The 12,960-nt window shown below is 32.7% G+C and overlaps 1 protein-coding gene and 1 long non-coding RNA gene across 3 annotated transcripts; both read left to right on the top strand.

Annotated features, from left to right (window-relative positions):
* The first annotated feature begins 264 nt into the window (after window positions 1-264).
* On the top strand, window positions 265-927 carry LOC146882407 (uncharacterized). The gene is made up of 2 exons (XR_014985204.1): window positions 265-663; window positions 750-927. It is a non-coding gene; the product is annotated as an uncharacterized LOC146882407 (long non-coding RNA).
* Window positions 928-4,008: 3,081 nt separating this feature from the next.
* LOC114165997 (E3 ubiquitin-protein ligase AIRP2-like) lies at window positions 4,009-7,962 on the top strand. 2 transcript variants are annotated; one of them, XM_028050648.2, is made up of 5 exons: window positions 4,009-4,319; window positions 6,589-6,739; window positions 6,848-6,914; window positions 7,181-7,415; window positions 7,586-7,962. In XM_028050648.2, exons 1-5 carry the CDS (start codon window positions 4,255-4,257, stop codon window positions 7,788-7,790), a joined length of 723 nt encoding a protein of 240 aa, XP_027906449.1. In that variant the 5' UTR covers window positions 4,009-4,254; the 3' UTR covers window positions 7,791-7,962. The 2 variants fall into 2 exon arrangements, with proteins under 2 accessions (XP_027906449.1, XP_027906448.1); XM_028050647.2 differs by lacking the exon at window positions 4,009-4,319 and adding an exon at window positions 6,017-6,473.
* Window positions 7,963-12,960: the final 4,998 nt, after the last annotated feature.

Genomic DNA, 12,960 nt, shown 5'->3' with positions numbered 1-12,960 from the left:
CACTAGTACAAAAAAGAGATATTAGATCAGCATATTAAATCGGTTGTAGAGGAACCGATCTAACAAAAGGTGCGGTGGCAATTTTAAAAATAATGTGAATTATATTAGATCGGTTATGAGAAACCGATCTAATATAACTTTTTTAAATCAAAAAAAGTTATCAGTTTTCCATATATTAAATCAGTTATGTTAACAACCGATCTAATATTTTTCCTCAAATCTGCGAAACTCTTTATTTTCTTTCTTTTACGCGTTTCACTGTGCATCCACCACTGCTCCTCTTCCCTGTTTTGCTCTGCATTTTCTTTCTTTTCGTGCATCCACCACTGTTCATCATCTTTGTTTTGCTCTGCTGCAGATCTCAATGCCACGAACCACGACCTCGACGCATCGAACCACCATTGTCGCTGCACCACGAACCACCCAGTCGAAGCAAGAACGGCGTTGTCGCGGCGTTGAAGCGTTGTCGCCATTGAGGGGTTTCCGTCGTCGCCCCCGCAACACCATTGACGTTGTAGCCGTCGTTCAATGGTCCACTGTCTTTGGCAAAAGTTCATGCTTTTATCGTTTCAGACTGTGGGTTTATTGTTTTGGGGGTAAAAAATGGGTTCTATTACTTTGATGGTGGCCATGTTGGGATTTTGTTTATGTGGCTATTTTGAGGTTTGTTATTTTTTGTTCTTGATGTGAATAGTTTGGTTGCTGTTGTGAATCTCTCATTTTGGTGTATATACAATATTTGCTTGCAGGTTTCCTAGGGTTCAGATGAATATGGGTCCTCATCAAGAAAGGTGAAGCAAAAATGGAACAATAGGGAAGTAAGGGAGGTGGATAGAGAATATGATGTTTTTCTGCTTCCATCTAATGGTGGATGTGTTTCTGATTCTGAATCTGAAGGGTCAAATGGCAGGTTCGAGAATTTTTTTTTTTTTTGTATATAACTAAACGTATTAGATGGGTTGGGACCTAAACAAACAATATAAAAAAGCTATGCTATTTAAAAAAAACTAATTTCCACATCAATAATTTGGTTAATAAGTTCCAAAATTTGTACCAAGGTGAAAATAGTAAGTCCCATGACAAAATGATTTAATAACAAAACTAATGTTTGAAATTTCCTATGTGCTTCTAGTGGACCTAATCATTTATAATCTTATACAATCATATTTAATTAGAGAAGATATGATCATGCTACAAAAGAACTAACTCCTTTCACACTAGTACAAAAAGTGGATATTAAATCGGTTCTAGTGCGTGTATTAAATCGGTTCCAGAACCGATCTAATATAAGATGATGTAATATGTCTCTCATATGTTAGATCGGTTGTAGCATCCATCTCATAAATCACCAATTTTTTTATAGGCATTATTCTGCAATAGATAAAAAAAGAGAAGAAAAAAAATTACAAATATGATTTTTTTTTAATTTTTTTTTATAGCCGGGTTGTAAGATTTCTGGCTCACCAGAAAGTAAGCCGGGTTGAGTTCACTAATTTTAAACCCGACTTGTGATGAATCAACCCGTGTAAGTCGAATTGACTCACTTTAACATATCTAAATAGTCTTCGCAATTTCCAAAACTTGAAAATAGGTTTTTGAAGCCTCTTATATGTAACTTCAATGTAACATGTAGATGATGGTCCACTCACCAATAGATCTTCTTCTCCATAAACTATAACCACTTTGTCCTCTATTACAAATTTCAACTTTTAATGTAAAGAAAAAAGTATCGAAGCAGTAGAGTGTATCCAAGTTCTTTTCAATAAATAGTTATATGCAGGTAATATATCCCTTACTTAAAAATTTAGTTGAAACGTGCATGACCCTACTTGAACCGACAACTCTATTTCTTCCGTTAATTCTCTTTTACTTTCATAAAAAGTTCTTATCATAAGGTAATTTATCCAAACTTTAACGTTACATTCCATTATCAATAAGCATACATGCTATGACATAGTTCATGTGTTTCAGAGAAACATGTAAAACTTTATTATGTCCTTTTCAATCTACTAAGATTTCATCAATAAACACACGTGACATATAAAATTTTGATCTTATAAAATGGTATCTCTTATCTCTATTTTAACACACTCTATTTGTTTCTTTTTGAATGAAACAATACTTTTATAGAAGTATGATCTGAAAAGCCAAATAATTTTTCAATATTAAAAGTCAAATATAAAAAATTCAATTATTAATTATTTAGTGAGGTGTCTATATCTAAAACGTTAAATTCATGAAATTTAAAACTCTCCTTATCAAAATTAAATATAGTGGATTAAAACTTTATTATATATATATATATATATATATATATATATATATTCACAATAAAACTTTCCATCTCATCTCATAATAAATGACTATCATTTAACACGCGTGAATATCTTTATTATTTCTTTGTTTGGTTCAATTTTTAACTAAAAACTATTATATTTAATAGTATATATATATATATATATATATATATATATATATATGATTTTAAATTATAAATAATACAAAAAATCAAATTATAATGATTCATAAATATTAAAAGTAATATATTATTATATATATATAAATATTCACAATTCAACACTATCTAATATTAATGTCTTTAATATTTCTCTTCAATTAAAAACTAATTCTGATTATCACTTTCAATTAAAAATAAAAAAGTATTCATCTCTACTTTCAAATGTTTTTTCTTTCATTATTCAAAATAAAAAATTATAATTCATTTTACATTCTATCTTATGGATTGTAATTAAAAATCATAGATATACCTACGGATAATAATAATAATAATAATAATAATAATAATAATAATAATAATAATAATTTATTATTATTATTAGAACTGTGTAGAATATAACAGATGTAGTGAAATCATATACACCTGGACTATGTTTTTATTGTTTTCATTTTTCCTGTTTTATTTTTAATCGATTAATGAATGTAGTAACTCGGTCAGTGAAGAACATGGCCCACTTTTGTGTCCGCTCTTTATCATAATAAACAACTTTTTTCCACCGAGCGAAGAATAGAAAGAGAACCATGTGGAAGGTTATACTGAACACTATGTCAGCGACGCATTTATTTATCCCTTAAATACCCAACACGTCAATCATAGTGTCACTTCCCTAATTTCCTACCAAATCTCCAATTCTAATATTTTATTTTTTCAAACATTTCACATAATCTTATTTTTTTCCAAATTATCAATGTATTGCAGATTAATTCAATATAGGCTTAGTTCGAATTTTCTTTATGTGGTAAGAAAACCATTAATTTTAAAATTATTTTCCCTAATTCTTTTTAATCATTTGCAATTCTATTTAACTTTTGTTTTTGTATTTCAACGTCATTTCATTATGCAGCTCAAAGAAAATTTTTATGCGTGTCAAATTTACATTTTCATACTTATGAATTATTTTCGTAAGCACATGGATTTTAGATCAATACCCTTTTTTTATAATTAAGGATAATTGCGCTTGTATTGATTGAGTATGTGTATTTGTGTGTGTGAATACATTTTATTAAACGTTAGATGTAAAAAGTATTTAAGAAAAACTATTAATTTCATACCCGTCTTGGAAGAAAAATAATTGTTTATTGTTTAATTCTAACATAAATAGTTTAATACTTTCTTTATTCAAGAAAAACTACTAATTTCAGACCCGTTTAGAAAGAAAAAAAATTGTTTAATTCTAAGATAAATATCTTAATACTTTCGGTTCATTCTTTATTTTTTTTTTCATAATTAAGTTTGTTAAGTTTAACTTTCCAGTCAATATTTTATTGAGAGTTAAAGGTAATCTAATCTTCTTAAAAATAATTATAAGTAAACACATAACAATACGAAATAATCTGTATTAACGGCGTGATTAAAAATCTTCTGACAGTTTGCGATACTTTGATTAAACCCTAATCATATCCTCTTCAACTCTAGGATTTTTAATTTGGTAATCACAGATAATAATAAAATAATGATGAAGATGAGATATATATAAAGCGATTACGTGTGCTTCAAGCCAAAACCCACAGACCCACGAACCTTTTTCCTCTTTCGCTCGTTCCGCCCTCGCTTCCTCTTAAATTCGCTTCCGTTAAATTCTTCTTCGACTTGTTCTCTAAGAGGAACCCAGGAACCGGTTCAAGTTTTTGAGTAGGTGTTTCGTCGTCACGTGCTATTTCTCATCGAATGAGTTAATTGTTCTCTCGTGAAGAAGAAGAAGAAGAAGAAGAAGGAACAGTGATAGCGTATCAGAGATGCGAAAGTCCTTCAAGGATTCCCTCAAAGCTCTTGAAGCCGACATTCTCTTTGCGAATACTCTGTAATTCACTTCACCCTTCACTCTCTGCAATAATATTTACTAATGGTTTTGATTTTGATTTTGTTTTTGTTTGTGGAATTGAACTGTTTCGGTTTTGATTAGTTTCAGAAATTAGGGACTGTTGAGTTGGTAATTGTAGTTTTTTCTTAAATTATAGTTTTTTTAGGAAATATTAGGGGATAACGTCCCAATTGAAAACAAAGAGAAGTGAGGATTCGAACCTGCGAATTGGATGTCAGATATGGAATTTGTGCTTTTTTTTTTGCTTCTATTTTTAGAATTTTTGAAATGATTTGTCGGTGTGTAGGTATGGAATCTGGTTTGTTCTAATTTGAGAAAATAGCAAGTGTGCGTGTCATTTACGTATTTCCTTCGTAAATATAGTTCTTGAAATTTGAAAAAAGAAGTCAGATATTTAGATGTCATTTGAGTTCTTGAAATTAATTCATTTTTTAAGATATGTAAATAAAATAGAAAAGGAAAAGTTAATTTGAGATATTTAAACAAAACCTACTCTAAATAGTGTTAGAGGTCTTTTAGCGTTAGTATAATGGTTTTTGACGGGTTTTTAGAAGGGATTTAGTAGACAGAGAACAATTCGCATAAAGAATTGCATCGTCTTCCACTCAAAATTTTAAAACGATAAAATAATAGAGTGTTCTAACTGTTTCTTCTTTAGTTATTGTGTGACTTAAATTCTTGAAAAAGAATTCTTCAGATAAACACAACGTTAATGATGTTAATCTATATCATACAATGAATTTATGAATTTTTTTTATAAGATGTTCAGTTTTGTTGTTTAAATTTCCAACAACATTACATACTAATACAACGCGGAGATGCAATTTCGGGACTAAATAAACTTTTATTATTTAAATTAAATTTCAACCAAATGCTAAACTAATGTTGAAAGTTCATTATGCACAGAATTCACACTGAGTCCTACTGAGGGTGAAGAAAGGAAAGTTTGGAATCGGTTGAATATTGTGTATATAAAAAGTACTAAGGAGGCTCCTTTGGTTGGCTTTATATATCTTTATTTATTTCAACTCCTTTATCAAGTATGTTCTGCTTTTGTCATTTTCGTAATTGAAAACTGGCCACGCACGTCCATTTAAGTGTTGTGTCATTTCATTATTTTTTTTCTTTGACGGTGTTAACAAGAAATTGTGTTTGATAAGGTAAAGTAAGATATTATCCAAATAGCTAATAAACTAGTTTAAGTAATTCAAAAATATTTGGTAAAACATTTTAAATGTATTTTATCTCAAGAGTTTGTAATTTATAAATTAGCAGTTTGTAATTTATTTAAATTTTTTATTACTATATTTTATATTTTAATATATTTTTCTATCGTTTAGGAATTGTCGTGTATATTTCTAATAGGATGTTGTCAAAGTTTAAAATATTTTATGCTTAGTCTACTAATTTTAATATTTGTTGTAGTATTTTTTAAATTTTTATGTAGTTCAAGTTAAAATAAATTTATATTTAAAAAAAAATAGTTAATACTTATTGTGCCAATTAGTGTGAATAAAATTATTTCTCCACATTGGAAAAATATATATAATTTCTAAAAAATGAGATAAAAATACTGAAAAGTTTAATAAAAATTTAATTATTTTTAAAAGTCTAAAATTACAATTGCACCATAATATACATTTATCAATTCAAACTTTATAACCGATCAGCTATTCGCTAGCTTATAAGTCAAAAACTTAAAAGCTAGTTTCTAAACTAGTGTTTCCAAACATGGCCCCAAAGTTTTGCAAAGCATCGGTTGGTGCTTTTGGCCAAAATTCAAGGATACATTGCCCCCCATTAAGATTTCAGGTGCATCTCCATTATTTTATTGTTTTCCAGCTGTTAATGTGCTTTCTATACAAAATTCAAGCGTACATTGCCTTTCACTTTTTCTAAACAAATGAGCTTACACTGTTACGCATGCTTTTGTATAGGCTCTCTAAGTTGCTGTTTTCAATTTTAACTTTCAATTATAGTTCTATTTTTCTGTTGAAGACATCAATTTCTGTTAAGAACACTAATGTGTGAGACTTGTTCTTGTGACTCACTAAAATGAGATAAATTTACGTGGGGATTCAAGATGGATCCTTCATTTAGCTACTATGAGTGTGGAGTTCGGGCATGAATTGGGTGTGTTAGATGTTAATGTTCTCTTTTCAATAATATTTTTCTTTTCTTAGAAAATAGATTTTTTACGTATTTGTTTTTAACCTATTCATTATTAAGCAACCTTGTTTCTGCACAGTGCTTCTGATTATCCAAGAGAAAGTGATGGAGCCTGCTTACAGATGAGATTGTCTTATAGTCCAGCTGCTCAATTCTTTCTTTTTCTGGTTCAGTGGACTGACTGTCATCTTGCTGGAGCCTTGGGATTGCTTAGAGTTCTCATATACAAGGTGAAATTCCTACCCCTTAAACTTGTAATCCACATTAAAATATAATAGTCTTGACCAATGCTTCCATTTTTTGTTGAAGCATGTAATAAAGTGATGAAATTGTCCCAGGTATATGAGGATGGGAAGACAACCATGTCCATTTATGAGAGAAAAACCAGTCTGAAGGATTTCTATGGTAAGTGAATTTTGGTCAGAGAGCTTTAGCCTATGTTGCACAAAGTCCCCTCACAATGTCTGTCCTTGGGATTGAATTCAAGATTGACTGATTTTTGTCATCCCTTCCCCTCACCAGGAAGTAAAACTCCTTTTTAACCTGAAAAGAAAAGTCTAATTTGAAATCATGTCATATCTTTAAGAAACACTTGGATGGTTTTGTTTTCCTTTAGAAAAGTGGCTCAAACTCCAGATATAATTGTTTTTACTTGCACTCTTTAACAACAGGTGTGATCTTTCCCTCTTTACTTCAACTCCACAGAGGAATCACTGATGTAGAAGAAAGAAAACAAAAAGATTTATTTGCTAAAAAGTACATGAACAAAGATATAGTAAGAAAAGGAAAACTATCTGAAATTGATATTGAGAGAGAAGAAGAATGCGGTATTTGCATGGAGATGAACAACAAGGTTGTCTTGCCCAATTGCAACCACACTTTGTGTATGAAATGCTACAGGAACTGGTGAGCACATTGTAATTTCTGTTACACTATGATATGGTTCCCACATTGTTTTCCCAAACCTTTCGCAAACTTCAAACATTTTTCTTTGGAAGGCAAATAATAGTAATATATAATTAAAAACTGCTACCACATTGTTTACATTTCAAGGATTAAGTTTTATTATTTTTTAGGCATTCAAGATCTCAATCTTGCCCTTTCTGTCGGGATAGTCTTCAAAGAGTAAATTCTGGTGACCTTTGGATCTACTTGAACAACAATGAGATAAAAGACTTGGCTTCAATAAACAAGGAGAACCTAAAAAGACTATTTACGTATGTTGACAAGTTGCCTCTGATTGTGTCAGATCCTTCGCTTATGTCTTATCCTCAGCGCTAATGGTTTTTACCTGATGACTTTGAATCTGCGTGAGCAGCTGAAGAATTTAAATAGGTTGCTTATGTACATTATTGATAAATTGCCTCTCATGGACCCAGAACCTATACTGATGTGTTATTCTCAGCACTTCTGATTTTCCTTTAGTCATAGATAATTTTTACTTCAAATTCCATTCTATGTTTGATCGTCAGTTTGTGTGCAGGAATGATTCAAAATGTAAATACATGTTGACTTCATAGTGAAATAATAACTTATTATCCATTGAAATTAAATTAAAGTATTACTTGTTCATCTGAGTTAGTTCCTCACTGCTAACAGTCATATTTATGCTCCACCCTTAACTGGTGGTCTTAAATGTTGGAATGTGATAGAGCTGATATACGGAAAGGACACTTTTATTTCTATTGGACTCTAGTTATTTACCAATGTGATAAGGAATTAGAAACAAGAACAAGAATGTGTGTTACAACAGACAGTAATGAGGTGTTTGAGAGACTTCACTCTCCTTAGCCCTTCCTAACCCACAAAGACAGACCAGACCCCCTCTCCTACACCTATGAGACTATGTGTATGATTGGTTTTACGTTTGGGAGTCCAAATCCAAATTTACTTTGTATTGAAAGTTACACAATGATATTTGGCAAATTTTTTCTATTTGATTGACACCAAACGTAGGTTGCTCTCAAAGTAACACCATAAAGCTTTTCAGTTGAATGGGATTTTTTGTTTTATTCGACTAAACTTAACTTTTCTAACTGCAATTCAAATATACCCTATATATAATGTTTGTTTCAGTTATAAAATTATAACTGTATTAACTGTTTGGTTTCTTACTTCTCCTGTACACAATACCAAACTTATCATTACCCCCTCTTAGAGTTTCACCTTGTTCTCAAGGTTAAAATCAGGGAACTCCTTGTCTTCTACCACATTGGCAGAAACAGTTCTTGTTAGTAATATAGTCAATCAAGAATCAGTCTTGAATGTTTTGTACCTACTGTTTTTTCTATCATTCTTGTTGATGCAGGCAACTGATAGAGACCAACTGATATGACAATTTTAATAAGTTAGAAATAGAACCAATTTTGGTTAGGCACACCAGAACTAGGAATTATTATTCAATAGGAATGGAAATTTGCAATACAACCGTTACAGTAACAGCCAAGATTCGAAAGCTTGGTCTCTCCCTCCCACTTCCTATAATTAAACTCTAATCCCCTACCCTCCTTCCTTCCTTTCCTTTTCTCTCTTTCCCCATAATTGTCCCAAAAACAGTTATGACAATTATGAAACATAACAACTGCCACCCAAATAAAAGAAACTGCCAACACTTGATATACCAACACTTAATATAACATACTAACTGCCAAATAACCACCACACATTCTACCTTACCTATAACTGATTTCTCCTTTTATAATGTTTCTTAATAAGAGGTCTAACATTACTCCCCCTAAAAGAGTCACCTTGTCCTCAAGGTAAAAAAACAGAAGGGAATTGCTTTAAAATGGTGTCCACTGATTCCTATGTAGCTTCAAGATTGGGTAAACCTTCCTATTGAATTAACACTTCAGCGAGTCCATTTGCTAAATTACGAACTTCACGAACCGCAGCTGGTGTGATCTGTAGCTTCAAATCTTCGAACAATATAGGGTGAGTAGATATCTTAGTATGTGCGTTTGTACGTGCGAAAGAAACCTAAATGTCCTCCTAAGGACGAATTATGAAATTCATGCAATAAACTAGGTATCTCCTAAGGACGAATTATGAAATTCATGCAATAAACTAGGTATCTGAGTAGATATATTAGGGAGAACAGTAGACAATAAACCTCACTTTGTAAAAGAAACTTTATTCAACTCTTGTGTTGTATTGTTCATTCATAATACACAATACAATTTACAGACTCTTAACAGTTGTTTCAAAACAACTATAAACGACAATAAATGACTAATTCATTGACTACCTAGACTCAAATGGCTAGTGCATTAATTGTTCACAACGGCTAGTTTCTTACAACGACAAGTTACCCATAATGACTAATACATTTAAATTTATTTAAAACCCAACAAAAATCTCCCGTAAACTTAAATGCTTCTTTTGTTCTCCATCTATGTTCTTTTATTCTTCATCACGACTTCCCACGTGTAATAACTATTCTCACATTATACTTGTCCCTTTCATGAGTAGTTAAGTTTTTCGCTTTCTTCATGGCTGACTTCCCTTTCACTTTTTCTATGGTTGACCTGTACTTCGTTTTTCTTGTAGTTAACTTGTTCTCTACTATCTCAGTTTTTGCATTCTTAGTTGTAGACTTGTTCTTCTCTTTGGCCGATTTGTTACTTATTGGGTTTTTTGTATGTGTGGTCGACTTGTCATTAACTGAGTTCTTGTCATTAGGTCGAAATGCTTTTGAAAGATCATACCACACTCATGTATTGTTGCGTTCAATCTCCTCGTCCATTTCAAGTCGACACTTCTCATCTTGCACCTACAGCGCAGCTCTCAGATCTTTTTCAACTTGCAATTGTTCTCGCAATTTTGAAACATGTTCTTCAAATTCCAAGCACTACTTTTGCAAAGCTTGTTTCCTTCTCTCTAAGCTTGCTTGTAGAATTAAATTGTCTCTAACTTCCTTTTCAATACTATGTTGTAAGTCTTTTTTTGAAATCTCTAACCTTTGGATTAAAAGATCTTCTTGAAATTCAGAGCTACTCAAGCTTTTCATATGCTCCATCGAGCTATCTAAGTAATCCACTTACTCCACCAACTTATCTAAGCTATGTAGCGTTCCACCAAGTTAACCAAGTTGGCTCATGCTCCACTCTGTTGTCTGGGGTATCTACATGTTTCATCAGCCTATGCAACCTACTCAGTTATCTTGCCCTATCCACGGTACTCGACTGCCTTGTCGAGTTAACAATGATACTTAGCCTTCTTGTTGAATTCTCCATGCTACTTGGTCTTCTTGGCGAATTCTCCACTTGTTTATGCTCGACTCCCGAGCTATGCGCCATCATCAACAATGTTCACTTTTTCTTCAACATCTTTTGTGAGGTTGATCGTCTCTTCCTTTTTTACTTTCAGATTTACAATCTTTGGCAAAACGTTTGGACTTACCACAAATGAAACACTTGCCCGAGTAGCACCCCTTTGTATAATGGTCATACTTGCCGCACTTGAAGCACTCAACGTTTGAGTTGATTGATTAACCTCCTTTCCATGGACCTCATCCTCTTCCATGCCAATTTTGTTGACCGGATTGTGTTTTCTCTTCTTCTATCCTTGGCTTCTACCACCAGGACCACTTCTTATATCTTCTCGGTATCGTTTGAGTGTTTTAAGTCTCCCTTTATTTGGACTAGCTAATCAAGTGGCTCAACCTTCTACTTCTTCTTTCGCTGCTTATATGCCTCAAGAGACCCGACAAGCACTTTAACCGTGAGCATTGGCAAGTCTTTGGACTCTTTAATTGCGCACACCACGTTCTCAAAGTCATCCGTTAGAGACTTCAAAATATTTTTCACAACTAAGCTAGCGGGCAGCATCTCTCCGTTTCTATTAGGTTGATTCGCCACAGTTTCAACCCGAGTTATGCACTTGGCTACCCTTTTGTCTCCTTCATCTTCATGCTCTCCAATTCGCCTCTAAGTGTTTGAAGTCGCACTTGCTTCACTCGGTCATCTCCCTTATACATCTTTTCCAATATGCCCCACACTTCTTTTGAAGATTTAACACTTGCAATTTTCTCAAAGTCAGACTCATCCACAGCTTGGTACAGGATGTACAAAGCTGCCTTATCCTTCACATGTGCGTCTTTCAGCACTTTCAACTGGACATTTGACCAACCTGTAGTGTTGGCTGGTTCATCGAAACCATCTTCAACCACCTCCCAATTTTCTTATGAGCCAAGAAGAGTCTTCATTTTTAGACTCCAATTGTCATAGTTGACAGCCTTTGTCAACTTTAGTAGGGAAACATTGTTTGTAAAAGTGGCCATCTCACTATCTTTTTTTCTCAAACACTTAACTTTCTAGCTCTCTTTTTTCAAACACTCAAGCTCTCTAGCTTTCTTCTTTTTCCACTTAAACACTCAAGCTATCTGGTTCTTGATATCACTTTGTAGACAATAACTCTCTACTTGTTTAAAAACTTTATTCACCTCTTATTGTTGTTTTTCATTCATACAATACATCATAAAATTTATAGACTCACATTTCCTAATCGTTGTACTCAAAACGGCTATAAACGACAATAAACGGCTATAAACGGTTATAAACGACTAACTCATTGATTACCTAGACTCCAACGGCTAGTGTATTAACTACTCACAACAGCTAGTTTTTTACAACGTTTAGTTACCCATAATGGCTAATACATTTAAATTTATTAAAAAGCCAACAAGAACAAGCATGCCTTTATAGAATAACTTTTGATTCCTAAATAGAAATTCAAGATGGGATTGGGAGTCTTGTATAAGATCATGTATAATACCTTGGAGGTAAGGATTATGCTGCAGTTCCGAATTCCAGTCAACAAAGTCAGTCAAATGCACCGTAGACAAAGCTAAGAAAATCATTTTCCTTGAAAGTGCATTAGCCACTCCATTCTCTTTGTCTGACTGATATTGAATTTCAAAATCCATCCGCATTAACTTTGAAGCCCACATCAAATACTCATTCCCCAAAACTCGTTGCTCCATTAAAAATTTAAGACTTTTTTTTATCGGTAATGATGAAATGACTCCCCAACAAATAATGGCACCACTTTTGAAAAGCTAACACAATGGCCATTAATTAATTCCCTCTAATATATAGATTTTGCTTGAATCCTTATTGAAAGAGTTTGACTTAGGAAAGCAACCAAGCGTCCCTCCTGCACCAACACTGCCCCAAGTCTGGGTTAGATGCATTTGTTTCAACTACAAAATGGTTTAGAAAAATCAGGAACCTTCAAAAAAAGGTAACTTGACCAAGGCTCTTTTCAAATTATCCATAGTTGATTGTGCCTCTACCGTCCAACTAAAATTATCTTTCTTCAATAATTGAGTCAATGAACGAGCAATTCTTCCATAATTATTTACAAGCAATAATATCATGTTAACCCGAAAAAAACCCCGCAACCCCTTAACATCCTTTGGTGGTGGCTAATCAATCATAGCCTCCACCTT

The sequence above is a fragment of the Vigna unguiculata genome, chromosome 10 (assembly GCF_037176805.1).
Source record: "Vigna unguiculata cultivar grain cowpea cultivar isolate G323 ecotype 2 chromosome 10, ASM3717680v1, whole genome shotgun sequence".
NCBI lineage: Eukaryota > Viridiplantae > Streptophyta > Magnoliopsida > Fabales > Fabaceae > Vigna > Vigna unguiculata.
This window is presented reverse-complemented; position numbering and strand designations above follow the sequence as displayed.

Excerpts from the sequence above, each read along its gene's own strand:
- LOC114165997 (XM_028050648.2), top strand. The coding sequence starts at position 4,255 with ATGCGAAAGTCCTTCAAGGATTCCCTCAAAGCTCTTGAAGCCGACATT. Across the intron at positions 4,320-6,588 it reads ATTCTCTTTGCGAATACTCT|TGCTTCTGATTATCCAAGAG; the intron begins GTAATTCACTTC and ends GTTTCTGCACAG. Across the intron at positions 6,915-7,180 it reads CAGTCTGAAGGATTTCTATG|GTGTGATCTTTCCCTCTTTA; the intron begins GTAAGTGAATTT and ends CTTTAACAACAG.